This window comes from Juglans microcarpa x Juglans regia, chromosome 8D (assembly GCF_004785595.1).
Source record: "Juglans microcarpa x Juglans regia isolate MS1-56 chromosome 8D, Jm3101_v1.0, whole genome shotgun sequence".
In the NCBI taxonomy this organism is placed as follows: Eukaryota; Viridiplantae; Streptophyta; class Magnoliopsida; order Fagales; family Juglandaceae; genus Juglans; species Juglans microcarpa x Juglans regia.
Genome location: NC_054608.1, coordinates 14,061,511 through 14,089,078, shown reverse-complemented (window position 1 = coordinate 14,089,078; position 27,568 = coordinate 14,061,511). Strand labels below are relative to the sequence as shown.

General features: G+C 33.4%; 1 protein-coding gene across 1 annotated transcript; it reads left to right on the top strand.

Annotated features, from left to right (window-relative positions):
* The first annotated feature begins 8,711 nt into the window (after window positions 1–8,711).
* LOC121242666 (protein PSK SIMULATOR 1-like) lies at window positions 8,712–27,493 on the top strand. The gene is made up of 13 exons (XM_041140582.1): window positions 8,712–9,083; window positions 9,405–10,058; window positions 20,998–21,323; window positions 21,453–21,545; window positions 21,647–21,737; window positions 22,251–22,344; window positions 22,978–23,075; window positions 23,431–23,500; window positions 23,823–23,926; window positions 25,793–25,909; window positions 26,135–26,211; window positions 26,569–26,613; window positions 26,693–27,493. Exons 2-13 carry the CDS (start codon window positions 9,729–9,731, stop codon window positions 27,207–27,209), a joined length of 1,962 nt encoding a protein of 653 aa, XP_040996516.1. The 5' UTR covers window positions 8,712–9,083; window positions 9,405–9,728; the 3' UTR covers window positions 27,210–27,493.
* Window positions 27,494–27,568: the final 75 nt, after the last annotated feature.

Here is a 27,568-nt window from a genome sequence, read left to right as displayed (position 1 = left end):
TTACATATACACACTTACACACACTTAATCCCGAAACTGTAAATATTCTGTTTCACTGCTTAAACCAAATTGATGAGCGGCGGAAAATTTAAAACATTGCATGTAAGAGCAAGAAGTGTCATCTTCTCAATCATTGTTCTATTTTGCCAACTCAGTGTATACTATGAATTGGGCTGCTCTCTGGCGATCAAAAAATTTTGGAAAATTAAAATTCCCATTTCTAATTTAAATATAATATTATTTTTCATAAAATTCTAGACACTACCTCGTTTTTATATAGAAATCATCTCATCTCATCGTTACAATTTTTTTAAATTTTTACACAAAATATAATAAACAATTCAATTTTTTTAAATCTTAAAATAATATTATTATAATAATATTTTATTCAACTAATTTAAAATCATTTCATCTCATCTCATTTTACTGTTCATACGAGTCCTAACAAAACTACAAGTCCCCCTTACCATTTTGATCCCAAGATAGAATACCCAATCTCACGTAAAATATCACACGATACAAACGGCCCAAAACAAAAGAGCACCGAACAAAAACGTACGGAAAATGCTAACATCCTCTGTGATTTTATCTCTGTATTTTGATTGTTCATATATTTTATTTTTTTATTTAATTATGAAAAATAATTATTACTAAATTTATATTTTTTTTAAATATTTAAAAACAATTACACTAACGATATGCCTAGCATTTAACGCTTGGCAGTGTAGCGGTATCCAAAAGTATATTCACTATCAAGTAGAATCCTGCTGGTTGCATTTCGGCTTATCCTGGCCATTTTTTTTTTTTTTTTAGAACTGCTACATCTATAAAAAATTACGCAAAACAATTTTACGAACTGATATACTTTCATCTAATCTATTATATATATTTTATAATAAAAGTAATTTTATAATCTGACAAATCACATCAAGTCATGTCAATTTATAAGATTACTTTTGTGTAATCACTTTGTGAATAAAATATTTCTCTATTTTTTTATCGAAAAGATGAAATTATCCAACATCAGACAGAATATTACATGTAATAACACTTAAGTGAAGGCCAAAACAGTAAATTCACATTTCAGTAAAACATCTGCATTCCCACATTTTTTAAAGCTTAGATAAATATATATATATATATATATATATATATATTTTTTATGGATAGATAATCTCAATGCTTTTGTTTGGATAAAAACAAAAGCTCTAAAAGTCTTGTGCATATCGTCAAAACAGTCATCCTTGACTTGGTCTCCTTTACCTTAAATTTTAATTTTTTTCAGAGGATCACATCCCTATCACAAGAGGAAATACCATCTTTTGTTCTTTCTGCAATATTCTGAGGTTTCTTTGCCACAAATGCTTAGCCCAACACTGACCATTGGATCAAAAAATCTGTTGATATATATATATATATTTATTTATTTATATATATATATATTTTTTAAATTTTATGGGATGTGAACTTTGTGATCATCATAAAAAAAATTGGGCCCTACTTCTCATGACTTATAAGTTGACCAAAAAAGAGCTCATCATAGGATTAATTCAACTAATTCAGAGACCAATCATGTTTTTTTTTTTTTTTTTTTTGGTAGGCAGAGACCAATCATGTTGTTTACACATACATATTTGCTGGTCAAATTCCTTAAAAAAAGAAAAGAAAAAAACAAACATATTCTTGTTTGAGTATTCATTGCATATCTGTTTGTTTTCTTGGTCTCAAATTGCTATGAGGAATTTCTTAGTGTTCATACAGAATGCAAATGATTGCCATGTTTGACATTGTTTTCAAGATAAATAGTGGGAATTTGGAGAATAATAGAACGCCTTCTGTTGTTCATTGCTGACCCTGAAAATTCTTTGGTTTTGACTCTACTCGAATTGATTAAGACAATAATATATAGTTTGTTAGTCTATGAGAAATATGGACTTAAATTAATTGATATTAGGTTTGGTTGTATGAACTATTTGACTCCTTCTGAGTTTGGAAGATGCATGGAATTTGCAAAGGATCATGTTAATCATGTTAATCTTAAGACTTGAATAAGTCTCTTGTGAAAGCTTAAAGGGTAACACACTCTAATCTATAACTTGCAAAAGAAGTGATGGAACAGAATATGCACGTATACTAATAATGGGGAAAAACAAACAAAAGATGAAAGCAAAAAAGAATTACCACATCTCTAAGGTTGAGTTTGGATATCAAAATCATCTCAACCCATCTCATCTCATCTTATCATTACAATTTTTACATAAAATACAATAAATAATTTCACTTTTTCAAATCTCAAAATAATAATAATAATAATAATATTCTAACAATATTTTATTTAAGTTTCAACTTTCATCTAAAATTATTTCATCTCATTTCACTATCCAAACCCCACCTTAGAGGAGTTCGTGAACACTTCAATTCATTTGACTCTTCTTTTCTTCTTTTCCTTTACTTTTCTACTCCCATTCTCTATGAGATTATGTAAACAAAGAGAAATACATTATATCTTGTAATATGCAAAAGTCTTAATAGTGGGTTTTCTCTCGCTTATCTTAGATTTCAGTATCGATTCGTCAAATCACGTAAATCTTGGTATTTCTTTTGTTTTTTGCTATTTTATTTTATTTTATCATGTCATGACTACACATCTCTTTCGTCGACATCATCTTTGAATTCTCCGACCAATTGTTGATTGATGAAGCCAAAATTTGACATCAACATAATGTAACATGACTAGATAAAAAAGAAAAAAGAAAAAGAAAAAGAAAAAGAAAAGAAAAGAAAAAACAGTTCAAAGGACAGACAATGAAACAACCTTTAGATGCATTGCAACAAAAAACAAGACATTTTTCAACCAAAGAACATAAATATTGAGAGCGATGTTGAACATAAATATTAGGAACAAAGATTGTGAAGATGTTATTGAGAAATTGGGTAATGGGACAATGGATACCACACAAAAACAGCGAAGGATACAAAGCACACAAGCATTTGTCAAGTTGTTCGATTAAACCTTTTCTGTTGAGTGGTACCATCAGCAATGCAAGTATCTGATCATGATAATATTACCCGCAAATCACGCTTGAGATAGAATCTTATATTTTGCATCTCCTTATTGTATCTTTTTATTTTTTATTTTTGTATATACAAAGAGTTGGAGAGTTTCAAATTTTTCATTTAGAGAACCGGGCCATATGTATCGCCTATCAGACTCTTGGCCTCTTCTTTTATATCTAAACTATCACTTTTGAGATATTGGCATATTAATCTGCTTTCAAATATGATATTTCTGTCTAATTTTATTTGTGGACGTAAAATAGTTCATTATGGATCAACTTGGCGATCAGATCTTAATCAATAATCCAAAAGTGTATAGTATATTTTACATGACAATTTTCTAGCTATTCACTAGCATTATTATTATTATTATTATTATAAACTAACTTAGATATTAGAGTAAGGCTAATCATCATCTCTTTTATTATCATCCTTTTGATGATGTATTGTTAAATAATTATAACTATTTATTATGATTCATTTCTGGACTTATCATTTAATGTTACATTAAGAAATGTTGAGTGGATGATGATAAAATGATAATAAATAAATTTTTTTCTATAGGTTAAGCGTATTGGTGTAGCCATTTACTCTAACCTGCAAGGTACGAGAGCAGGACAATCATACAACATCTACTACATCCCAACTCAACTACTAAATCATATTAAAATATTAATTTTTTTCTACTTTAATTAAGAAATTCTATCCTTGCAACTGCTCAAAGTAAATGAAAAAATATTTTTTATACTTGGTTGTAATTAGATTGTAATATAGTTGTTCTTGTATCATTATATGAGTCATATAGTAATGATATCTATACAATATATTTCACAATATATATTATAAAATAATATTATTTTTATAAGATAATCGTCATAAAATATTTTTATGTAAAATGTTGTAAAAAGTTATGTGTGTTTATCATTTCTCATAATCATTATATTCCAATCAACATAAAAGTTATTAATTATTATTTTTTTGGTAAATACCATATGTTTCTAGATATTTTCTTATCATTTTGAAGTCAATGGAGAAAATAACCAGAGTATCTACATAGTTTATTGTATTACGAGGTATTCTCAAATATTTTAAGATATTTCATTCTGAAACATCACTTATATGCAAAACTTTTTTCAATTTCAAATTTTTTAATTTTTAACTTTTTTATCTAGTTATTATTCCAAAGATAAAACCCGATATGACCAATGCAACATTCTCAAACTTTAAAAAAAAAAAAAAGTCAAATTAAGAAAAAAACTATATTCAAACAAATTTTTAATTTTATAAGATTTTTATTCAACTTTTTTTCTATCTTTTCTCAAAATCTAATAAATCATCCTAACTTAAATCATTACACTACTATTTATAAATAATTTCATTATTATTCACAAATATTATATCCAAACAGCCCGTAAAGATCTCGAACTTGAATGTTACATGTTATTGTTATTACTTTCCTAGTTGTAGTGGAGGCTTCTCCTTATGACCACCTCTTTAAAACCCTAATATTCTTATAGTGGATCTTCATTTATGAATGTAATTCTATGCACCACACTTTTATTTTATTTTAATCATACTAAATAATATGTGGCATATTTATCACCATTATATGATAAAAAAATATGTAATAAATGATCATTTAATGGTGATAAATGTATCAGATCTTATTTAGTGAGATGAAAGTGAGATGATAGTACGGTGTATAAAATTTTCCTATGTAACGATAAACATTGAATATAGAATTTGTCAATATGTAACGATAAACATTGAATATAGAGAATTGACTGAATTCTGAAATGAGTTTTATGCTCTCTACATCTTTATAAGTTCTCATAGATGGAATACTGAGGCTTGTAATCATGCTAGGCTACAAACTCTCTCAGGCTTCGTTTAGAAAGTAAACTTATCTCAATTCATCATTACAATTTTTTTAAATTTCAATACAAAATATAATAAACAATTCAACTTTTTTAAATCTTAAAATAATAATAATAATAATAAATAATATTCTAACAATATTTTATCATCTCAACTCAATTCAGTTTAACATTCAAACACACTCTCAATCTCTATTTATAATATAATAGTATCGACGCCCGTAACGTTAGATAGAATCTTATATATGTAAATTTGTATATTTTCATTTAAAAAAATAGGAGAAACCTAGGACCCATATAAAAGGAAAAAAAAAAAAAAAAACTTTTTATAGTGAATCTTTTTTTTTTCAAAAAAAATACGCGAAATTTGTATATCCTAAAACTGTATCTAGTATTACTTTAAAAAATGATATTTATAATCATTGACTATACAAGTACTGTATACGCATTTTGAGAAAAATTGAATAAATATATATAAGATTCACGTAAAAAAAATATTTTTTTAATGATAATCGACTCTATTTTAAAAAAATGCACGATACTTGCACAACTTATAATTGAATCTAATATTACTCTTACTCATTCCCACTCACTAGGGTTGGAGCCGTTGAGTGAGAGGAGGTGTTTTGACCCCTTACCACCTCTAGGTGGTTAGGATTGACAATATTAGATGGTTCGAAGGCTAGTTCGAAGTTCGAACCACCCTAGGTCGGCTGCCATAGTTCGCTGAGGTGGGTAAGCGGTCCATTCCCTCGCCGCACAAGATGGGTTTTTTCTTTTAAAAAAAAAAAAAAGAAAAAGAAAAAAAATGGGAGAAAATTCTTTTAATTTTGAAATTTAATCTTTTTCCTAAAGTATTTTTATTACATTTTTTTAAAAAATGACTTTTAAAATAGTTTTTGGATTGTTATGCTGATTTTATTTTATTTTAGTTATTTTTTTAACAATATGTCTAACACGATTAGCTTATTATTAGATTACGTTTGAATATTGAGCTGAATTGAATTTTCTATAAATAATAGTGAGTTGAGATGGTGAAGTGAGTTCTGTAGAGTCCATCTAAAATGAGTTTAGATATGTTTAGATATTAAGATGAATTTAGATGTATTTATCGAAAGTTAGAAAAGATTATGAATCTCGCATGTAAATATGTGCTGAGTTGAAAAAAATTGTAAATCTTATATGTAAAGAGGTTTTAAATTGAGATAAATTTAATAATTTAAGAGTTAAGTATTCTAATATTAAAAAAATCTAAATTTGAAACGAACTTAATTAAGCCGTTAAGAAATCAAACGAGGCCTAAAGTTGACAAATGACATTAATGCCACGTGGTGAGTGAGTAACTTGAAATTTTAAAAAAGATTTTGACCAAATGATTTAATTATAAATTCTGAAAAATTCAAGAAGTACTATATGAAAATTAAAATTTTCGGAATTCTCTTTTGGTGAATGTTGAGTGATTATTCGCATTTACCCCCATGAAATTATAATCACCTCTACATGATATCATGAAAAAATAGCTAAGAGGGAAGGCAATATATATAAATATATATATATATATATATTTTTTTTTTTCTTGATCAATATCTAAAATTCAAAGCCCTATAATTATTAACATTGTTCAATAAATGCATACAGGTAATAAATAAATACTTGTTAAATACGGTGTGATCTATAGAGATCTCGATCCTATTTTTTAATCACTAATAACAACCACATTAAAAAAAAATTGATTAAGCTTAGGGAAACTAAAATTTATTGATTTTTCAAAAATGGAATTGATTAAAATTTATTGATTTTTCAAAAATGGAGGCCATCCATGTATTCAAACTTGAGTAATGTTAGATACAGTCTTTTGAGGCACATAAAAATAGATTTTTTTTTTGTATTTTCTAAAAAAAAGTAAAATTCACAATAAAAAATAAATTTTTTATGTGTATTCAGATTTTTCTATATTTTTCAAGGAAAGTGAGCGAAATGCTCCGTTTGGATACACAGTTCGTTTCATCTCATTTAAACATTCAAACACAACTCAAATATAAACATTTTTCAATTTTTCTTTCATATTTTTTTATTTGATCATTACAACTTTTTCAAACTTCTATATAAAACACAAAAAATAATTCAATATTTTCATTTGGGGCAAAATTATTTTATTGAAGTCAAAAGATTTTATTTGATTATTTTCAGTTTGTCATTACCATCTTAAATTTTCTTCTTCCGTTTCAATAAATAATATAAAATGATACGTACGAGAAGCCTTTTTTTTTTTCTTTTTGTCAAAGTTTGACTGATTATTGTCAAACTGGTTTTATTAAGCTTTGATTCATGCAATTTGTTGGTCTTTTAAAACTACAGCATTGTTGTGTGGGATATTGCAAATTCTAATACGTTCCTTTATGAGAAATATTCTGGCTACAAAGTAATTATATAAAAATAATTTTATAAATTAATGTGATTTGATGTGATTTATTAGATTATAAAATTATTTTTATTATAAAATAGATCTAACGAATCATATGAAGTCATCTCAATTTGTGAAATTATTTTTGTGTAATTCTTTTGTGAATGTAGTAATCATCTTCCTTTATAAATTCGTATTGCGGTTTATGTGAATTTTATCACATATTTATCTAAAGAAAAAATCTATTTATCATCTATTTTCTCATCATCTAATAATGTGATATTAGATGATAGATTCACAAGTGAAATATAATAAATAGTCTCCAATCATATAAGACCACATCATGAGATAATTAAATGATGATGAGAATTGAGATAATGAGTAGTATTACTCTTCTCTAAATTAAGACAAAAGGTCGACGTATATTAAAATTTTATGTCAATTTTAAAGTAAAAAGAAGAATAATATTATATATAGTTATGAATTGTGTAAGTACCGTGCATTTATTTTAAAAAAGAGTTAAATTCACCATTAAAAAATAAATTTTTTTAGGTGGATCTCATATTTACTCATTTTTTTTAAAATATGTGACACTTACACAATCTATGACTATAAATATCATTTATCTTCAATAAAATCAATAATTAAAAGGTATAAATTACTAAATTAGTAATAATTTGGCCAATTTTGAATTTATATTTGGGCTAATAAGAGTATTAGTAGTGGGCTCAACAAAGTTAAATTTTAGTTAAACATTAACTAAAGTGCAACAATGGGCTTAACAAATGAACAATAATTTTAACTTCAGATTATATCACTAACTAAATTTGTTGAGACAAAGGGACTGGCCAAATATTATTTTTGGACTAAAATATTATGTTTCCGCTGCTTGCTTCTCTCCCGTGCAAATAGAAATGTATTATTTTCTACTGCTTGCTTCATCTTAGCCACTGTGATAACTTTTTGAATATGAACTTTTAAGATAATTTCTCTATATATATATTATATTAAAATTTTTACTACGATTTTCAATTTCGCAACACTTGTTAGCTCAATTAATATAATAGAATATATGCTATAGATAAAATTTCTATTAGTTTTCCAAATAACAAAAATTTATAAGTAAAATAAATAAAGAATATCCACTAGAATTAAAATAAAAAATTTACAAGAATAAATTATAATTAGAATTAAAATAAATAAACAGTTCAAAATTAATATTTTAATATAATAGTGAAAGATTTATTGAGTTTATTATTTGATGTTATTGAAAAATAATTAATTAAATTTATAAAAGTAAATTTTTTAGTCAAATTTTAATTAAAGTTTGTTGAGCGGACTGCTATTAAGGGGAAGGGAGAGATAGGGAGAGCACGCGCGAGGGAAGGAGAATGGTAAAAGGGTGAGAGTGTGGTGACTAGAGAGGTTTTGACCACAGCAGCAAGCCAAGTCTGTCCTTTTTCGTTGGGGCTGTGGCTTTGGTAGCTTGCAAGTATTACTGCCATAATCAAAATCCAGCCCCAGAGAAGAGAGAGAGAGAGAGAGAGAGAGAGAGGAACAGAAGGTTTTGTTGGTCTTGACTGACTCCTCAGTTGTGCCTCCCTTTCTCTGTTCTGCCTTTTGGGCTTTGGGTTCTTACTTTCTTTATCTGCTCCTACCTTTGCCTTTCGCCATCATCTTCATATCCTCCGTTTTTCTAACAGATCCAACTCCAACTCACCCACCCTTCTCTTTCTATCAAGCTGGTGAACTTCTCTCCCTCTCCGTCTCTCTACCTTGTTATCTCTTCTCTTTTCCTTTTTATTATTATTTTATTTTTTATTTTTCTATTTTTTTTATGCATCTATCCGCAGCGTTATTCTGTTTCTTGGTAATAGCGATTGGCCTTAAATTTTGTTTCTTTAATGTAATAAAATTTATGGGTTTCTTTATTTTGATCTCCCCTTCAATCAAACTGTTTATTTTATTTTATTTTATTTTTAATTTAAAAAAAAAATCAATTTAGACGATTCTGTCATAATTTTTCGTATAGAATTAATGATTCTTACTTTCTCTATGATTTGCAGGTTCTGATTTGCGGTTTGGATTTTTGTTGATTCACAGTTTGGTGATCTAGGACTTAAATGGGCTGGAGCTTCAGTAGTAATCGGTATTGGTGCTGTGGATGTATCAGTGGAATTAACTAGGATATTTCATTAATAGTTTCAAACCAGTGTGATTAAATTCCTAGCTGTGGGAACTGAAGGAGCTTCTGGTTTTCCTCTAATACTTCCGGTTTTGAATTTCTGGACGCAAGGGCTACTCTTAGTTCTTGTAAATAGCCCAATTTCCTGGCTTTTGTATGGAATTTGTGAATAACAAGTGAGTTATAGTTTGTGCTCATCAATACGATGGGTGGGATTTGCTCGAGGCCGGGAAGATCCACCGTGGAGGATCTGACTGTAGATAATGCTCCTAGAGGAAGCTTTCCACACGCTAATGGTCATTCTAATAATGGGGCTGGAGTCTTTTTCCCCTCAAAAATAAATGGCCATTTGACCCCATCACCTGTTGGTGAAAGCGTGGATAAACAGTTAGGAGGACCTTTTTCGTATCAGGACACGCATGTAGTTACATATGGACTGGATCCGGATGATATCAATGACGGCATACCACGCTTGTCTAGGGTGTTATCACACAAATCTAGATCGACCAAGTCTAAGCAGGCAGCAGTGGCAAAGGTAAGTTTGAGCTGGATTTGTTCTTGGCATGCTTTTGCTTTATGATTTTGGTGTAATTGATAATATTTCTTTAGATTGAACAGTATTTGGTATGATAGGTTAGTAGAGGAAGGTTTCATTTATTTATGCTTGCTTTCAAGCATTTGGAGCTAGACTATTCCTTTGGAAGGAGCCCATTACTAGAAATTGAACCCACCTTAATCATAGTTAACTTGGAATAAAATTTCGAGATGCAATGTTAAATAGTCTAAGACCCCGAGCTTGTTCATATCGTAAATTTCTTTGTCAGTGGAGTTTGAACACCAAAGCCCATTGGGAATCACCTTGTTTTGCGGGACTTTGTGATCGGGAACTAAGATTGAAAATTTTCCTTCCAATGTTGTGAACTCCATTGTTTAGAAGGAGATTCGGAAATTCCAGAGCTCTTTTCAATTCCTGGATTTGTGCAGTGTGGTTGCTTTTTGTTGAATAAACATTTTGGAAACATGTTATAGGAACAAAAAAATACAATCATCAAGCAAGTGCCATATATTACTAGTAAAAGTGGTGTAAACGTTTGAGGGTTAATATTTGGAAGCATATAACACATCCTAATCCTGTTCCTTTCAGTCTCAGCGTGTGATGAATGTATAATCACTGAATTTACTTGATTACCACCTGTGCCCATTCCCATTTTGAGCAGAAGTACTAATCACTGAATATTTGTAAACGTTCTTGCCATGTGATGATTAGAACTATAGGATAGTAATGTTAAGGAATGCTTTCCTTCTCCTTCCTAGTCTGGTGCTTTCTCTTGTATACACCTTGTGTACTTAGGTTGCCAACTTGCACCCCCCTCCCCCCCCCTTCGTTTTTTATAAAATTGACATGAAAAAAGTGAAAATAAAAAATCCCTTATATAAAAAAAATAATTTATAAATTTCAAGACCTTCATAAAAAAACTGATTTTAACCCTTAGACATAGTTAGTCCTGCCTGATTTGCGTATTTTGTTTTTCTTTTAAAAAAAATTCCTAATCCACTTTTATGCATAACTAAAGAACTAATTGTCATGGACACTTGACCTTAGACGTAAAAGAATTACTTCATTAGTTTGGGCCTAGATATGGGCGTGGACTCATTCCCTTAGACTTGGGCTTCCATGGAGAGTACTTTAACCAATTAAGAGCTCATCTGCCAATTCGGTCGAAACAGTAATGAAATTCAAAACCAGTCAAAACAAAACTAAGTGAAATGCCAAAGAATATTGGTAAATCACTCATAATTTGTGTATCTTGAACCTACAACCTCAACCTTTGCCTTGTTCTTATAAAGTGACGAGTTGTCATTTGCATTAGAGTTCATTGGCATGGAATCCAAATGTTCATGGTTGGTTATATTCTGAGGTATTTTTTTTATTCTGTTCTCTCTTGTTTGCCTTGTTGGTTGCTATTTTTACCATTTCTAATTGAATTTAGCTGCACTTGTCTTGTCCTACTTTATAAATGATATGATATATCAGATTTCACAACATTTGATGGTGTTCTTCCATGACATGACCATTAAACTTTAATTGCTGCAAATTAGATTTCGTTATTGTGAATTCAAATAGAGCAGTAACTTGGCAGGTAAGATAATATTTTATTGATAGAAAAGTAGGCGTAGCCCAAGTACACAAGAGGTATACAAGGAGAACACCTAGCTACAACTAAGAACTAGTAATAGATACAAGGAAATTATGAAAACTAGCCCCGCTGAAGTCATGCTGAAGAAGAATTTCTTAAGCTCATCCAAGGAACACTATCAATTTCCACACAGCAGCAATATGGGTGTTACCCTGAAGACCTCTCTAGCACACAAAAACATCCACTACCCTTCTAGGCATTACTCATGCCACTCTAGTCAGGCTAAATATGTCATCCCACAAAACCTGGACACCGCTCAATGTAATAGTAAATGATCCATAGTTTGCCCATTTTTCTTAAACAAATAACACCAGCCCATACAAGAAGACCACACTTTCTCAGGCTGTTAGTTGTAAGGATTTTCCCAAGAGAAGCAGTTGAACAAAAATAAAAGCTACCTTGGGAGGTACCTTACATCTCCATATGGTCTTCCAAGTAAAATGGTTACTATGTTGAACTGATAAAGCGTTTTAAAAAGATCGAGCTGTGAATCTCCTACTCCCAGCCTGAGTCCTGATCATCCTATCCTCCACAACATCACCAATATTCATAGCATACAAGAAGCTGAAAAAATCGTTCCTAGTTCCCAATCCTGAGCCGCTTTAGGAAAATAGATGTTCCACCATGATGAGTCATTGGGGCTATCCAGCAAATCTGTCACTGTAGCCTCCTTATCACGTGCAATCTGAAAGAGCGTAGAGAATGCACTCTGAAGGCCCTAGCACCACACCAAGAATTGTGCTAGAAACAAACTCTAGAGCCCATTCCTACCTCAAATTTGAAGTACTTGAAAACCCCCCATCCGTTTCAGATATTTTTCCACAACCCCGCTCATGAGCACCCCTAACTTCATTAGAATACCATCTCCCCCTAATGCACCCATACTTAGAATATACAACAACCCCCCACAAAGCCTCCTCCTCCTGATGTTATCTTCACAACCGCTTCCCAAGAAGGGCCTTAATTAAAGCTCCTCAAGTTTCGAACCCCCAATTGTCCACAAGAGATTGGGGAGCAAAGTTTGTCCCAACTAACAATGTGGAACTTGGCTTCATCCCCAATTCATCCCCAAAGAAAAGCACGGATCACTTTTTCAATGCAAGTTGCCACACCTGCAGTTAAAGGAAAAAGAGAAAATATTTTGGGAGATTAGAGAGTGTGCTTTTGATTAAAGTGATTCTGCCCCATTTTGACAAGTAGTGTCTTATCCATCATGCCAACCTTCTTTCAATCTTTTCTAACACACCATCCTCCTTTGCCTTAAAAGCAGCCCCCAAAGGAAGACCAAGATATTTCATAGGTTATGAAGCAACCTTACAACCCAGAATGCTTGCCAAACTCTGAATATTACTCACAGGATCCACATGTGCCTTCTCAGACTTCAATCTCGAGACAACTTCAAAACAGAGTGCCCTTAAATAATGAATGTGACCATGGTCTAGCTCATAGAAGAGTGACTCATCATCTGCAAAAAGAAGGTGAGAAATATTGACATGACCAAGATTAGTACCTCCCACTGAGAAGCCTAAAAGAAATCCACCACCAACAGCAACATCCAGCATATGATTGAGAGCATCCGTAACAATGACAAAGATAACAGGAGAGAGAGGACCCACTTGTCTCAGCCCCCAAGAACTGGTAAAGAAACCCACTGGAGATCCATTCACCTGAGAAACAGATTGTTAAAATACAATGCTCAATTAAAGAACATCATCTCTCCCCAAAATCACATCTCCCAAGTAAATAATACAAGAAGTCCAAGTTTACATGATCATATGCCTTCTCCATATATAGTTTGCATAATTTTTTTTTTTTTAATTGTTATCAAGAAATTTTATTCGTAAGAATAGGCAAAGCCCAAGTACACAAGGAGTATACATGAGAAGTACCTAACTAGAGTTTACAACTGATGAAAACAATGGCCATTTAGTCATGGACATTTAGTCCGTTACAAACAATGGCCCCATCCATGAAAACAATGTTTTAAAGAAAAAAACTTTCAACTCCTCCGTTGTTCTCTCGTGGTTTTAGAAGCTTCTATCATTTTGCTCTCACCAAATACACCAACACATACATATAGGGACCATTTTTCAGGTTGCTGCAACTTGTGAATTACCTTGAAGACCTCTCTAGCTTGCTAGGAAGGCATGACCCATGATAATCCAAGTCCTGTAAAAAAATATCCCACATGGTCCTGACCACCTCATAATATAGAAATAGATGGTCGACTGATTCTCCATCTTTCTTACACATGCTAGACCAGTCCAACACCATTACCCAATGTTTTCTTAGGTTATTTGTGGTGAGAATTTTGCCTAATGCTGTCGTCCAAACAAAAAAAGCTGCTTTCGAGGGAGCTTTCGTCAAATGCTTTTCCATGGGAATGTGGGCATGCCTGAGCTCGTTAAAACTTTGTGAAATGATCTGGCCGTAAATTTACCTTTCTTGGAAGGCTCCACATTATCTTGTCCATTGTACCCTCGGTCATACATACGAAGTATAGTGCCGCATAGAAATCTGTGATAGCCTTCAACTCCTAGTCTTGGGCTGCCCTACTAAAATGAACATTCCATTGAGGAGAGCCACTAGAAAAAGTTAAGAGATCCGCTATCGCTGCATCCTTTAATCGTGCGAGCTCAAATAATTAAATCATTTCATCAATTTTTTTTTTTTTTAAAATTTCAAGTTACTCACTTACCACATGGCATTAGAGTCACTTGTCAACTTTAAGGCTCGTTTGGTTCCTTAACTGCACTCAACTCAGTTGAGTTCGGTTCAGATTTAGACCTCTTATAATATTTAAATACCCAACTCTCAAATCACTAAACTCATCTCAACTCAAAACTTCTTTAGACGTGGGACCCATAACATTTTTTCAACTTAACACATATTTACACGCGGGGCCCACAACTTTTTTCAACTTCCCATAAATACATTTTAACTTATCTTAACATCTAAACACATTGAAACTCATCTTAGATGGACCCCATAGAACTCACTTTACCATCTAAATTCGCTGTTATTCATAGAGATTTCAACTCAGCTCAACATCCAAACGCTGCCTAATAATAAGCTAATCGTGTTAGTCATATTGTTAAAAAACAACTAAAATAAAATAAAACCCGCATAACAATCCAAAAACTATTTTAAAAGTCCATTTTCTAAAAAAATGTAATAAAAATATTTTAGGAAAAAGATTAAATTTCAAAATTAACAGAATTTTTTTTTTATTTTTTTTAAAGAAAAAACCCATCTTGTGCAGGGAGGGGAATGGACCCCCTACGCACCTCAACGAACTATGGCAGCCGACCTCTAGGGTGGTTCGGACCATCTAATATTGTCAATCCTAACCACCTAGAGGTGGTGAGGGGTCACAACACCTCTTCTCCCTCAACCCCTCCTCCCCTAGAAAGGTGGGATGAGTAAGAGTAATACTAAATACAATCATGGATTGTGCAAGCGCCGTATACTTTTTATTTATTTATTTATTTTTATTTTTTATTTTGTATATATATATATATATATAAAAGAATGGAGTCTACCATTAAAAAAATTATTTTTTTCATGTGGGTCCCATATTTATTCAATTTTTTCAAAACGAGTGTGCGGTGCTTGCACAGTCTGACTGTAAATATCATTTTTCAGAGTAATACTAGATACAGTTTAGGGAGTGCAATTTTCACTCACTCCCTTAAAAAAAAAAGGGATCCACTATAAAAAGTTTTTTTTTTTTTTTTTTTTTTGTTTTTTGTTTTTGTGGGTCCCAGATTTCTCCTAGTTTTTCAAGGGAATATACGAGATTTACATAAATAAGATTGTATTTGACATTACTCAATGATAGGGTGCGGATACTATTATATTATAAATAAAGATTGAGAGAGAGTTTGTAGCCTAGCATGATAATTACAAGCCTCAGTATTCCATCTATGAGAGCTTATAAAGATGTACAGAGTATAAAACTCATTTCAGAATTCAGGTCAATTCTTTATATTCAATGTTTATCATTACATATAGACAAATATAGTTGAAGGTATGCATATCTATTTTCTCATTTTTATTGTGCATTCGTGTAATTGGGTTCAAATTTCCTACATCTTATTTATTTTGTTCCTCAAAGTAAACAAGAGAGAATTTGAAAATGTAATAACATTCATAAATGAAGATCCACTATAAGAACATTAGGGTTTTAAAGAGGTGTTCATAAGGAGAAGCCTCCACTCCCAAGATAGGAAAGTAAGAACAATAACTTGTAACATCCAAGTTTGAAATCTTTAAGGGCTGTTGGATACAATAATTGTGAATAGTAGTGAAATTATTTATAAATAGTAGTGTAATGGTTTGAGTTAGGATGTTTTATTGGATTTTGAGAAAAGATAGAGAAAAAGTTGAATAAAATATGATAAAATTAAAAAATTGTTTGAATATAATTTTTTTTTAAATTTTTTGTATTGTTTTTTGTGTTTTGTTTGGAAATTTGGGAAAGTTGCATGGCAATATTGGGTTTTGTGTTTGGATAATAATTAAGTAATAACTAGATAAAAAAGTTGAAAATTTTAAAATTTGAAATTGATTAAGTGATGTTTCGGAATGAAATATCTTAAAATATCTGAGAATACCTTATAATACATTGTTACACAAACAAGGCTTAAATCAATGTTTCCTATTAAGCTCAATAAACTATGTAGATACTCTAGTAATCAAGCAATTTTATTCGTAAGAATAGGCAAAGTCCAAGTACACAAAGCGTATATATGAGAAGTACCTACCTAGAGTTTACAACTGATGAAAACAATGGCCATTTAGTCATGGACATTTAGTCCGTTACAAACAATGGCCCCACCCATGAAAACAATGTTTTAAAGAAAAAAACTTTCAACTCCTCCATTCTCTCGTGGTTTTCGAAGCTTCTATCATTTTGCTCCCACCAAATACACCAACACATACATATAGGGACCATTTTCGAGATTGTTGCAACTTGTGAATTACCTTGAAGACCTCTCCAGCTTGCTAGGAAATCCACCAATCTAACTGGCATGACCCATGATAATCCAAGTCTTGTAAAAAACTCATCCCACATGGTCCTGGCCACCTCGCAATGTAGAAATAGATGGTCGACTAATTCTCCATCTTTTTTACACATGCTAGACCAGTTCAACACCATTACCTGACGTTTTCTTAGGTTATTTGTGGTGAGAATTTTTCCCAACGCTGCTGTTCAAACAAAAAAAGCTGCTTTTGAGGAAGCTGTCGTCTACCAAATGCTCTTCTATGGGAATGTGGGCATGCCTGGGCTCGTTAAAACTTTGTGAAATGATCTGACCATGAATTTACCTTTCTTGGAAGGGCTCCACATCATTCTGTCCATGGTACCCTCGGTCATACATAAGAAGTATAGTGCCGCATAGAACTCTGTGATAACCTTCAACTCCTAGCCCTACTAAAATGAACATTCCATTGAGGGGAGCCACTAGAAAAAGCTAAGAGATCCGCTATCGCTGCATTCTTTACTCGTGTGAGCTCAAATATGGCGGGGAAAGTGTCTTCGAGACTTCGTTCACCACACCATTTGTTTTACCAAAATTTGACACGAGAGCCATCACCCATTACAATATGTGTATGTCTCTAGAAGAGCTCCCAACCCTTCTTGATGTATTTCCACAAACCCACCCCATGTGTGGCTCATACCTCATTCAAGCACCAACCACCCCATGCCTCCCCAACCTGTGCATCTATAAGACTATAACCAACTTGCACAGAACCCCCCTTTCACGTTGGTATCACCACAACCATTTATCCAATAGGGCTTGGTTGAACTTCATCAAATTACGAATTCCCAATCCATCTCCAAAAAATGGAGTACAAACCATGGACCAATTGACCAGATGGAATTTAAACTCGTCCCCCAAACCACTCCACAAGAAATCGCGTTGTAGCTTCTCAATACGGTTGGCAATCTTTGTTGGGAGCGGGAACAGGGACAAAAAATAGGTGGGGAGGTTAGAGAGTGTATTCTTAATCAAAGTGAGCCTACCACCTTTAGATAAATACAACCTCTTCCAAGATGCCAATCTGCGCTCCATCTTTTCAATCACAACATTCCAAATTTGCTCTGATTTAAAGGAAGCACCTAAAGGTAAGCCAAGATATTTTAGGGGTAGAGAAGATACCTTACATCCCAAGAGAGATGCTAGAGCCGCCGCTTTGGGAACAATTCCCACCGGTACTAGTTCAGACTTTGAGAGATTAACTCTTAGACTCGAAACAGCTTCGAAACAGAGAAGTAGAGCCCTCAAAGATTGGATATGCCCAAGATTTGCTCCACAGAATATGAGAGTATCATCAACAAACAGCAGGTGAGAAATATCACAAGAGTCATAATTTTTTTTTTTTATAATTAATAAGAGATTTTATTACCAAGAGATTTTATCACAAGAGTCATAATTACCATTCCCTACTGAAAAACCGTAGAGAATAGAAAGAGTAAGGGAGAGAGCGGATCCCCTTGTCTCAAATCATGGGAGTTAAAGAAACCCACTGGTGAACCATTCACCAAGATAGAAAAGCGGACTGTTGAGATACAAAACTCTACCCAATTCAGCCATTTCTCTCCAAAACCGCATCTTGCAAGTAAATAAAGCAAGAATTTCCAATTTACATGATCATAGGCTCCGTATCTAGTTTGCAAAGTAACCTAGTTTCTCAAGATTTGAGTCATCCGTCCAGCACTTCATTTTTAGGACCGAATCTAGAATTTGTCTGCCTTTGACAAATGCGTTTTGCGGCTTCGAGATTAACTTCTTCATCACCGTACTCAATTGGTTTGCTAGCACTTTGGAAAAAATCTTGTAGACCCCATTCACAAGGCTAATGGGACGATAGTCTCGAACATCCACTGACCCCACCATTTTGGGAATGAGTGTTAGAAAGGTAGCATTGAGACTCTTAATTAACTATAAAAAAAAAGTAGCATTGAGACTTTTTTCAAAGCTGGCATTATTATGGAACTCTTGAAATACCCGCATAAGGTCGCCCTTTATCACTTCCCAACAGGTTTGGAAAAAACCCATAGTAAAACTATTAGGGCCTGAGGCCTTGTCACTAGCCATACCTCGAACGACTTTGCATACCTGCTCTTCTTCAAAGGGCCTCTTGCGCCACCCTACACACTGTTGATCTAGTGCTGAAAAAGTCAAACCATCTACTGTTAGTCTCCATTGTTGTTGTTCAGCTAGGAGATGTTCGTAATACTATACAATATGGTTCTTGATAATTGATTGATTCGAAGAAATTGCTCCATCTACCATCAATGTATCAATAGTGTTGTTCCTCCAATGCGAATTAGCCACCCTATGAAAGAACTTTGTGCATTTGTCTCCCTCCTTGAGCCATAGTGCCCTTGATTTTTATCTCCAAGAGATCTCTTCCATCAATATTACTTGTTCAAGTTCTGTGACTACCTGACTCTTGCGAGTTTTTTCGGATTCAGAGAGAGTTCTCACCTCCTCCTCACCCTCCAAATCACGTAACTCCTCTAGAAGGGAGCTTGTTGTAGAATCACATTGCCAAACACTTGTTCATTCCATTGCTTCAAATCGTGTTTCAACGCTTTTAGTCTTCTTGCCATTATGAATCTTGGAGAGCCTTGGAAATCATAAGAGGATCACCATTGCCTGACCCTGTCTACAAAACCGTCAGATTTAAGCCACATATTTTCAAATTTAAATTCTTTCTGCCTCCATGGATGCCTCAACAGTCTAAGAGGATAGAGAAATGATCAGAGCATACCCTAGGTAGTCGTCTTTGAGTTACATCCGGAAAATGTAACTCCCATTTTGGAGTTAGCAAAAATCTATCAATTCTCGACCAAGATGGGAGTTCGTGGGTGTTGGATCAAGTAAACGTACCTCCTGTTAATGGGATATCCATAAGCGCTTGTTCTGAGATGACGTTAGAGAATTCCCTCATAGCGGGTGTGATGTGGGACATACCTGACCTTTCAGTCGGGAAACGAGATACATTGAAATCACCCCCTATAGAACTTGGTAACTTCCACCAACTAAGAAGTCCTGCCAATTCTTCCCACAATGATCTTCTTTCTGCATCGATATTAGGGCCATAGACTCCTGCAAATGCCCATTGGAACCCATCTTCTACATTTACAAAGGAGCAAGCCACGATAAAATGACCCACACATTCTTCTAACCTTTCCACCACCCCTTTGTCGAACATGATAAGAACACCACCCGATGCTCTTTTAGGCACAAAAGGGTGCGTTGGACCTTTCTGGGTTGCCTCCTGCCATCACGGCCGTGAAGGTGATGTGATGAGTTTTATTTATGGTCAATCAAGGATAGGGCTACCTGTCTTCCTTTCATAAGGAGGGAGTTGTTGGATGTTACCCTTGGACGATGGGATTTGGATGGAGAAAGGTACCTACCATTGTATATAACTTTTCTCAATGGAAAAATAGATGGGGCGGATAGCACAGGTAGGATAGGGGTTTTTTAGAAACCTCATGGGGGGGATCTGACCTTGGCCTGTCAATGAATTTCACAGTTCACCTGTCACAATGCAAAGGATAACTTTGGGATATTTCAGATGATAGGTATTAAAGACAATGGCAATTATGGCTTACACATCATAAGCTGATAGTCCAGCCCAATCAAAGTTGTTTACAAGGAAACTGTAACAGAATAAACTCCTAGTATGAACTATACTTTGATGGATTATTTAAATGCTGGTTGCTGTTAACTCTAAATGGGTATTATTTGACCATTAAATGAGCTATATCACCTTGATAGGTTCTATGTGAAAAGGAAAATTATGGCATATATAAAACCTAATTATCTGAAAGGAATGGTCTCTTAAAGAAAGAGTATATATATCACCTTGGTAAATTGTGACTGGAAAATTGTGCTAATTTCAAACTTTGGTGGCTGCAAATCAATCATTACTCTTACCAGTTGCTTCTTCTTGTTGCAGCTAACTTGTATGTTTTAGCTATCTCACTTGATTATTTATTGCTAGATGTTTGAAGTTATTTGAGATTTTTCACAAATAAATTGAGGCAAATATGCTAAATTGTGCTTTCGGTGATATAATGGCAACGTAGTGTTCTAGTATTTACCATGGTTTCTGAAATCTCAATTGTTGGTTTCCTCACTTTTTGTAATGTGAATTTTAGCATGATAAAATATAAAATTGTCAATAATTATATAAATATTGTAAATATTACGGTGGCATGTTGAATAGGCTTATTATTATTATGCTTTATAGGTTTCAGAGGTGAGCTCACTTTTGGGCAGAGCTGGTACTGCTGGGCTTGGGAAGGCAGTAGAAGTTTTGGACACACTTGGTAGTAGCATGACCAATTTGAATCTCAGCAGTGGTTTTACCTCAGGGGTGACAACAAAAGGGAATAAAATTTCAATTTTGGCTTTTGAAGTTGCAAACACAATTGTTAAGGGTGCCAATCTAATGCAATCCCTTTCAAAGGAGAACATCAAACATTTAAAAGAGGTGGTACTTCCATCTGAAGGGGTGCAAAACTTAATTTCGAGAGATATGGATGAGCTCCTGCGAATTGCTGCAGTCGACAAGAGGTGTATAGGCAGAAAGAGTTCAAATGCTTTTATGCATTTTTGCTATTGCCTTCATTTTACTGGTTAATTATTCTTATAGTTGTTACAAGAACAAAACAATTACTAATTTTATTTTGCAATTTTGGGCAGAGACGAATTGAAAGTTTTCTCTGGAGAAGTGGTGCGTTTTGGAAATCGTTGCAAAGATCCTCAATGGCACCATTTGGATCGCTATTTTGAAAAGTAATTGATATAGTAGTTATCTATAATACTTCCTATGTGTTCTTTAAACCTCTCAATGGAGGTTTTCATGTTGTGCCTGTATTATCTTTATGATATTTTAGGTTGGGTTCAGAACGTACCCCCCAAACGCAACTGAAGGATGAAGCAGAGACTGTGATGCAGCAATTGATGACTTTGGTTCAGAATACGGCTGTGAGTATTACTGTTGTAAAGAGATCACTGCACTAGTCCCAGTAATGTAAATTTTTTTTTTGATAAGTCCCAGTAATGTAAATTTATAATAGCATAATAAACCTGTGTCACAGTTTGAATCAAAATGGTATGAATAGGAGAGTTTTTTCCTCTCTTCTTTTGGTTTGGGAAATATTCATTTTTACTGCCATGTGCAAGTTTTATTCTTTATTTTCTTTGGTGTTTGTGTCTGGGTACAGATATGATAATTATTGCATTATTTCACTGCTTTCTCTGGTGAAATTAATGTACAACCTGATTTTCAAATTTCTAGTTCTAATTATTTCTCTTGTTCCATAACATTTGATTGCTCCTGTTTGGGGTTTGTTTGTTTCATAGTAGCTTTGTTATCTTCTATGCTTTTTTTGATATTTTCACATTTCAGATGGACAGATTAGATCTAAAAGGCCAATCTGTATTGATGTTATACCTTGGAACTTTACTGAAGGGAACACAAACTTCTCTCTGTTTCAGGAATTATATCATGAGTTGCATGCCTTAGACAGATTTGAGCAGGATTATCGGCGTAAGCTTCAGGAAGAGGATAACTCAAATGCTGCTCAAAAAGGTAACACAGCTTATTTCTAGTTTAGAAAAAAATATTCTTACATGATGGGTAAGCTTATCAATACATAAACGATAGAAACTTTTCTGTACCATAGTGCCCGGATGTTTCGATGTCTAGTCCTGTTGATTCTCTAACTCAAATGGGTCATGGTAATTCTCTTGCTTTGTTTATATCCAGCCTTACTAACTTTCATTGTTATGAGTTTTGTAGTAGTTTTCTACTACTACAATGACTTTTATTGTAGTTTTATACTAAAGACTAGGTGTTTGTAACTTATAAACCCATAAAATAAAAATATAAACTCATAAAATAAAAATAGAAAACCCCTATCTAATTAGGATTTAGTTTTGATGCTTTTGTGTGGCTAGTCCAATGGTAACAACTAACATAACATTTTACTTCTTATCTTCAGATCTTGTACTTGCTTACATTTAGCCTATGGGTTATTCTTGAATTGAAATATACAGATCAGCCCCAGTTTCAAAGTAATTGTTCATTATAAATCCTGATAGATTATGAGGATTAGTTTTGTTTAAATGTTTTCTTTGTTATCAAAATTACCATTATTCGACAGTTTGACTTTGTTTGTGTGTCTAACTTCTATTTATTTATTTATTTATTTTTGACAAGTAGGGGACAGCCTTGCAATTTTAAGGGGAGAGTTGAAGAGTCAAAAGAAGCATGTAAAAAGTTTAAAGAAAAAATCTCTCTGGTCCAAGATCTTGGAAGAGGTAAGTCATTGCTGCTCTATATAAGGTTCTTTAAAGGTGCATATGGAGAGAATGTGCAGCAATAGAATTGTGTTCCAAGATATTAATAATAAAATCTTGTTTTTTTATTTGTTTTCTCATACTATCTGTGCTTGGCAGCCGCATACACAGTATGCAGCGTTCTGTACTTGAATTGTGTCTTTTGCATTTTTTGATGAAATTCTTATTACTTAAAAAAATAAACAGTATGCAGTGTTCTTATTCCATCATTCTGAAGAATACTCGCTCAATGAATCTCTTTGCCACTTATCTTTGAACTTCTTTCTCATTGTTGTATTCCTTTTCAACAAAAGATCAATGTATCTTATTTTTGCAGGTGATGGAGAAACTTGTAGAAGTTGTCCATTTCTTACACACGGAGATTCATGAAGCCTTTGGTAGTGCTGGTATGCATTGAAAACAATAATGAAAATTTAGATTATGGCCATGTCAAGGCTTGTCTTGCTCTTCTTTCTGAACCTTGTGAGAAGGCCTGCACTTCCATATTAGATTGCATATCTATCTGATAGCTTTTTTTCTTGATTGCTTCTTCTGAAGAAGTTATTCACAAACTTCTTTTGCTTATATTCATCTATAGATGCTATATTCAACTTGTTTATTTCTTGACTCAATGCATCTTACTTTGATGTAGTAGTTTATTTACAAGCTATTAATTGGCTTTTATTAATTCAGTAAACTTCTTGTGTTCTGTCCTCTTTTGCATTGCAGATGATGACAAGCTAGTGAAGGGTTGTCATAGCAACCATAAAAAATTGGGGTCTGCTGGTCTTGCATTGCATTATGCCAGTATTATTGCTCAAATTGATACAATTGTAAGTTTATGACTTATCCAGTCTTGACGCATCTTCACCTTTCCTATTTTATATGTTTTGTTTTTCATGTGTAGTGTCATTATGAGCATCTTCGCCTTTCCTATTTTACCTATTTCATTTTTAGTGTCATTATGATATTCTTGTTGGCAAATCAAAAGTTTCTATTGAGTCAGAAGAATGTTCTTATGCATGTAAACCAATTGAGAGGAAGAAAATTTCTAGGAGAGCTTATGGGTGTGTTAACCTGTATTCTTGGAACTTCGTTGAAATGCTTATTCTTGTGGCTCACATCTCAATATCTCCTTGTATGGTGATCCTAGATACATGATGGTTTGGCTCAACATAAATGTAAAATCATTTTTTTTTTCTCTTTTTGAGAGCAACTTAAATACCTCGATTAGTGCTACTTCATAAAAAGACCTCTGTTGGTAGAATATGTAGTTCAAATATCGTCTTCTATTATCAAACCAGATATTCTTGCTATCGCAGTCATTAGGAAAAAAGTGATCATAGTGCTTGTGGGCTTGCCTGTTTCACAATTCATCTAACCCACTTAAACTGCACACTGTGTGCATAGGTTCAATTGCTCAGGCTCCATTTTTTGCTAAACTTTTGTAGATGTAATGGGCTAGTAGTCTCTTTTGCTTAAACTGTTCTTGGTCCTTTAATAAATAGTTGAAGCTTCGAGAAATATAGTCAATTGATGTTGGTCCTTCAGTATACTAAAGAAATGCAATTTATATACTCTTTATGTGTGATACCTTTTGTAATTGGTAACAGTGACTGATCACTCTGCTCTGCCTTAACTACAGAGGATTAGGCGTGATTTTGACATCAACCCCTGCAGTGTTATCATCACTATGAATGGTGTTGATAGACAGCACATGCATTAAATGATCTGTGCGGCACCATCTCTATAGAATGACCAGCAAAATGCCCAATGCGTCTAGGAAATATATTGCAAGCCTAATTTTAATAAAGAGATTTCTTTTATGTAATATAGGTTTAAACAATACTTATAAATATATATATATATATATATATATATAAAGGTTTAAACAAAATTTAAATATTTAAGTACCCATTCTTTTGAGTTCTATTGAAATGTGCCTTTATGTATAGAGAGAATTAACACACCTCTTTATGTATCCAAATCATTAATAAGTTCAAGTAATTTCTTCGATGCAACTCAACTAATTTCCCAAAATGTAATATATCAATATAAAATTTGCAGTTTGGATTTTGTCCTGTTAAATCACTGCACTAACCTTTCGGTTCTAAAATATTTAGACCCAAATTCGAGCCACTATAGTTAAGAATCTAATAGTTCAGTTTGGGTCTTTGGGTAGTTGAAAAGCATATTGGACCACTTTTGAGCAGTTTTGGGCTGACCATTACCTGCCTGGACCCAACGGTTGGCCCACTGGAGTTTACTTGTGTGTTGGTTAATTTTTTTGTTGTGAATTTCTTAATTTCTTAGGTACTTGGGTAGTTATTGGATGTATCGAACTGTTGGGCACTTTCGTGTAACTTTAGGATGCATTGGTCATGAGAAGCATGTGACTATGTGAGGAATGAAAAGCTATGTTTGAAAGAAAATCATATACTGGACGTATTTTGCTGTGGTGATGATATTTGGGATATTGGCATACTATTTTTTTTTTTGTTTGCTTGGATGTTTCTAACAGTCGGTGTAATAGATTGCTATATATCCAGATTATAAGCAGAAAAGTTGTTTTTATTGCACAAGAATCTCACTTTGCAATCTGGAGGTTATATTTCGACTAAACAAATATGAACTGATGCTTATGTTCATTTTACTTTCAATATGGGCGCTTTGCTTTTTTAACATCAAATTATAATCAGGTGTCTCGATCAAGTTCTGTACCTCCAAATACAAGGGATGCTTTATATCAAGGGCTACCGCCTGGCATAAAGGCATCGTTGCGGTCAAAATTACAATCATTTCACGTTAAGGAAGAGGTTTGTATTGTAAATACTCATTGCAACAGGGAATAATCCGACTCTGGAAGATTTTGTATTATTTATGTACATAAACATTGGAGCATATATATATATATATATATATAATATCTATATATTTGACTCTAAATTTTGCTGAAGTACAAAAATTATTTCGAAGTATGCTTCAGATTTTTTCATTTCGAATATCTTCTATTAACAGTTCTTCAAATGGTGTTCTTGCAGCTTACTATCCCACAAATTAAAGCTGAGATGGAGAAAACTTTACAGTGGCTTGTTCCTATTGCCACTAACACAACAAAGTAATTTTTGCTACCCTCACATGGTGGACTGTTATGTACCTTATGCATGAGCATGAGCATGGGTAGTAGAGCAGTAATATTATTTCTTGTTAAGAAAAACACTTAGTGCACACTGTCGTACCTTATGTATGAGCATGGGTACTGTAGCAGTAATATTATTTCTTGTTAAGAAATATAACTGAGATGCCCTTCCAAACTGTGATCTGGCTACTGTGCTGATTTTTAAATGTCTGCTATATGTTTTTTTTTTTAGGAAAAATATGTGACAATTTCATCTTTCCAAATGTTTTCTTTTTAGTTCTTTTTTTAAGTAAATGATTAATCATGTGGTTTGCTTTTGCATATTGGTCTACTTAGAGCTCACCATGGCTTTGGGTGGGTTGGAGAATGGGCAAATACAGGGTGAGTTCTTAACAGGGTGCTTTTTCTTCATTAATCTTGTCTCCTCCATGATTCACTAAGCGTTCCCTATTACTTTTAGGTCTGAGATGAATCGTAAACCTGCTGGCCAGACTGACTTGCTCAGGATCGAAACATTACACCATGCAGATAAGGAGAAAACTGAAACTTACATTCTCGAACTAGTAGTATGGCTTCACCATCTGGTCAGCCAAGCTAGGGCTGGCAATGGTGGAATCAGGTCTCCTGTTAAATCCCCAGTTCGCTCACCCAGCCAGAAGACAATTCAGTTATCTACATACACACCCAACTCTCAATCCCCTATGTTGACGGTTGAAGACCAAGAGATGCTCCGGGATGTGAGTAAGCGGAAATTGACACCTGGAATAAGCAAGAGTCAGGAATTTGATACTGCAAAAACCAGGTTAAGCAAGCACCATAGGCTGAGCAAGAGTAGCAACCACTCTCCAATAAGTGAAATTAAAAAGGATCCATTCCCGATTAGGAGGCCATTTTCTCTTCCTATCATCGACTTTGATATTGACCGGATCAAGGCCTTGGATGTCATCGACCGAGTGGACACAATGCGTGGTCTATAATTCTATATTACATTTCAAGATGCACCGCAAAGGAGACCTTGTGTTTGTGTATTGGGTACATCTGCTGCATTTTCCAATCTAGGGTGCTCTCATCCATTATGCCAAGGGAAAATCTCATGTGAGTTACAAATTAGATGATGAGTGATATAGGTCACCACTTTTTTGAATGTGAAAAGTTAGGGTGATAATGAGTTGGTAATTTAATTGTTGTAGAGATGGAACGTATTAGTTCTATATGTACAGACTAGCATTTTATAATAATCAAAATTTCATGGTTCTGCTTCTTTTCTATGCATGTTAGTTGTCTTTGTTCTGTGCAGCAGCCACACGATTGTTGTTGGAATGTAGATGTAAACTAA

Excerpts from the sequence above, each read along its gene's own strand:
- LOC121242666 (XM_041140582.1), top strand. The coding sequence starts at position 9,729 with ATGGGTGGGATTTGCTCGAGGCCGGGAAGATCCACCGTGGAGGATCTG. Across the intron at positions 21,546-21,646 it reads TTGGATCGCTATTTTGAAAA|GTTGGGTTCAGAACGTACCC; the intron begins GTAATTGATATA and ends ATGATATTTTAG. Across the intron at positions 25,910-26,134 it reads CATTTCACGTTAAGGAAGAG|CTTACTATCCCACAAATTAA; the intron begins GTTTGTATTGTA and ends GTGTTCTTGCAG.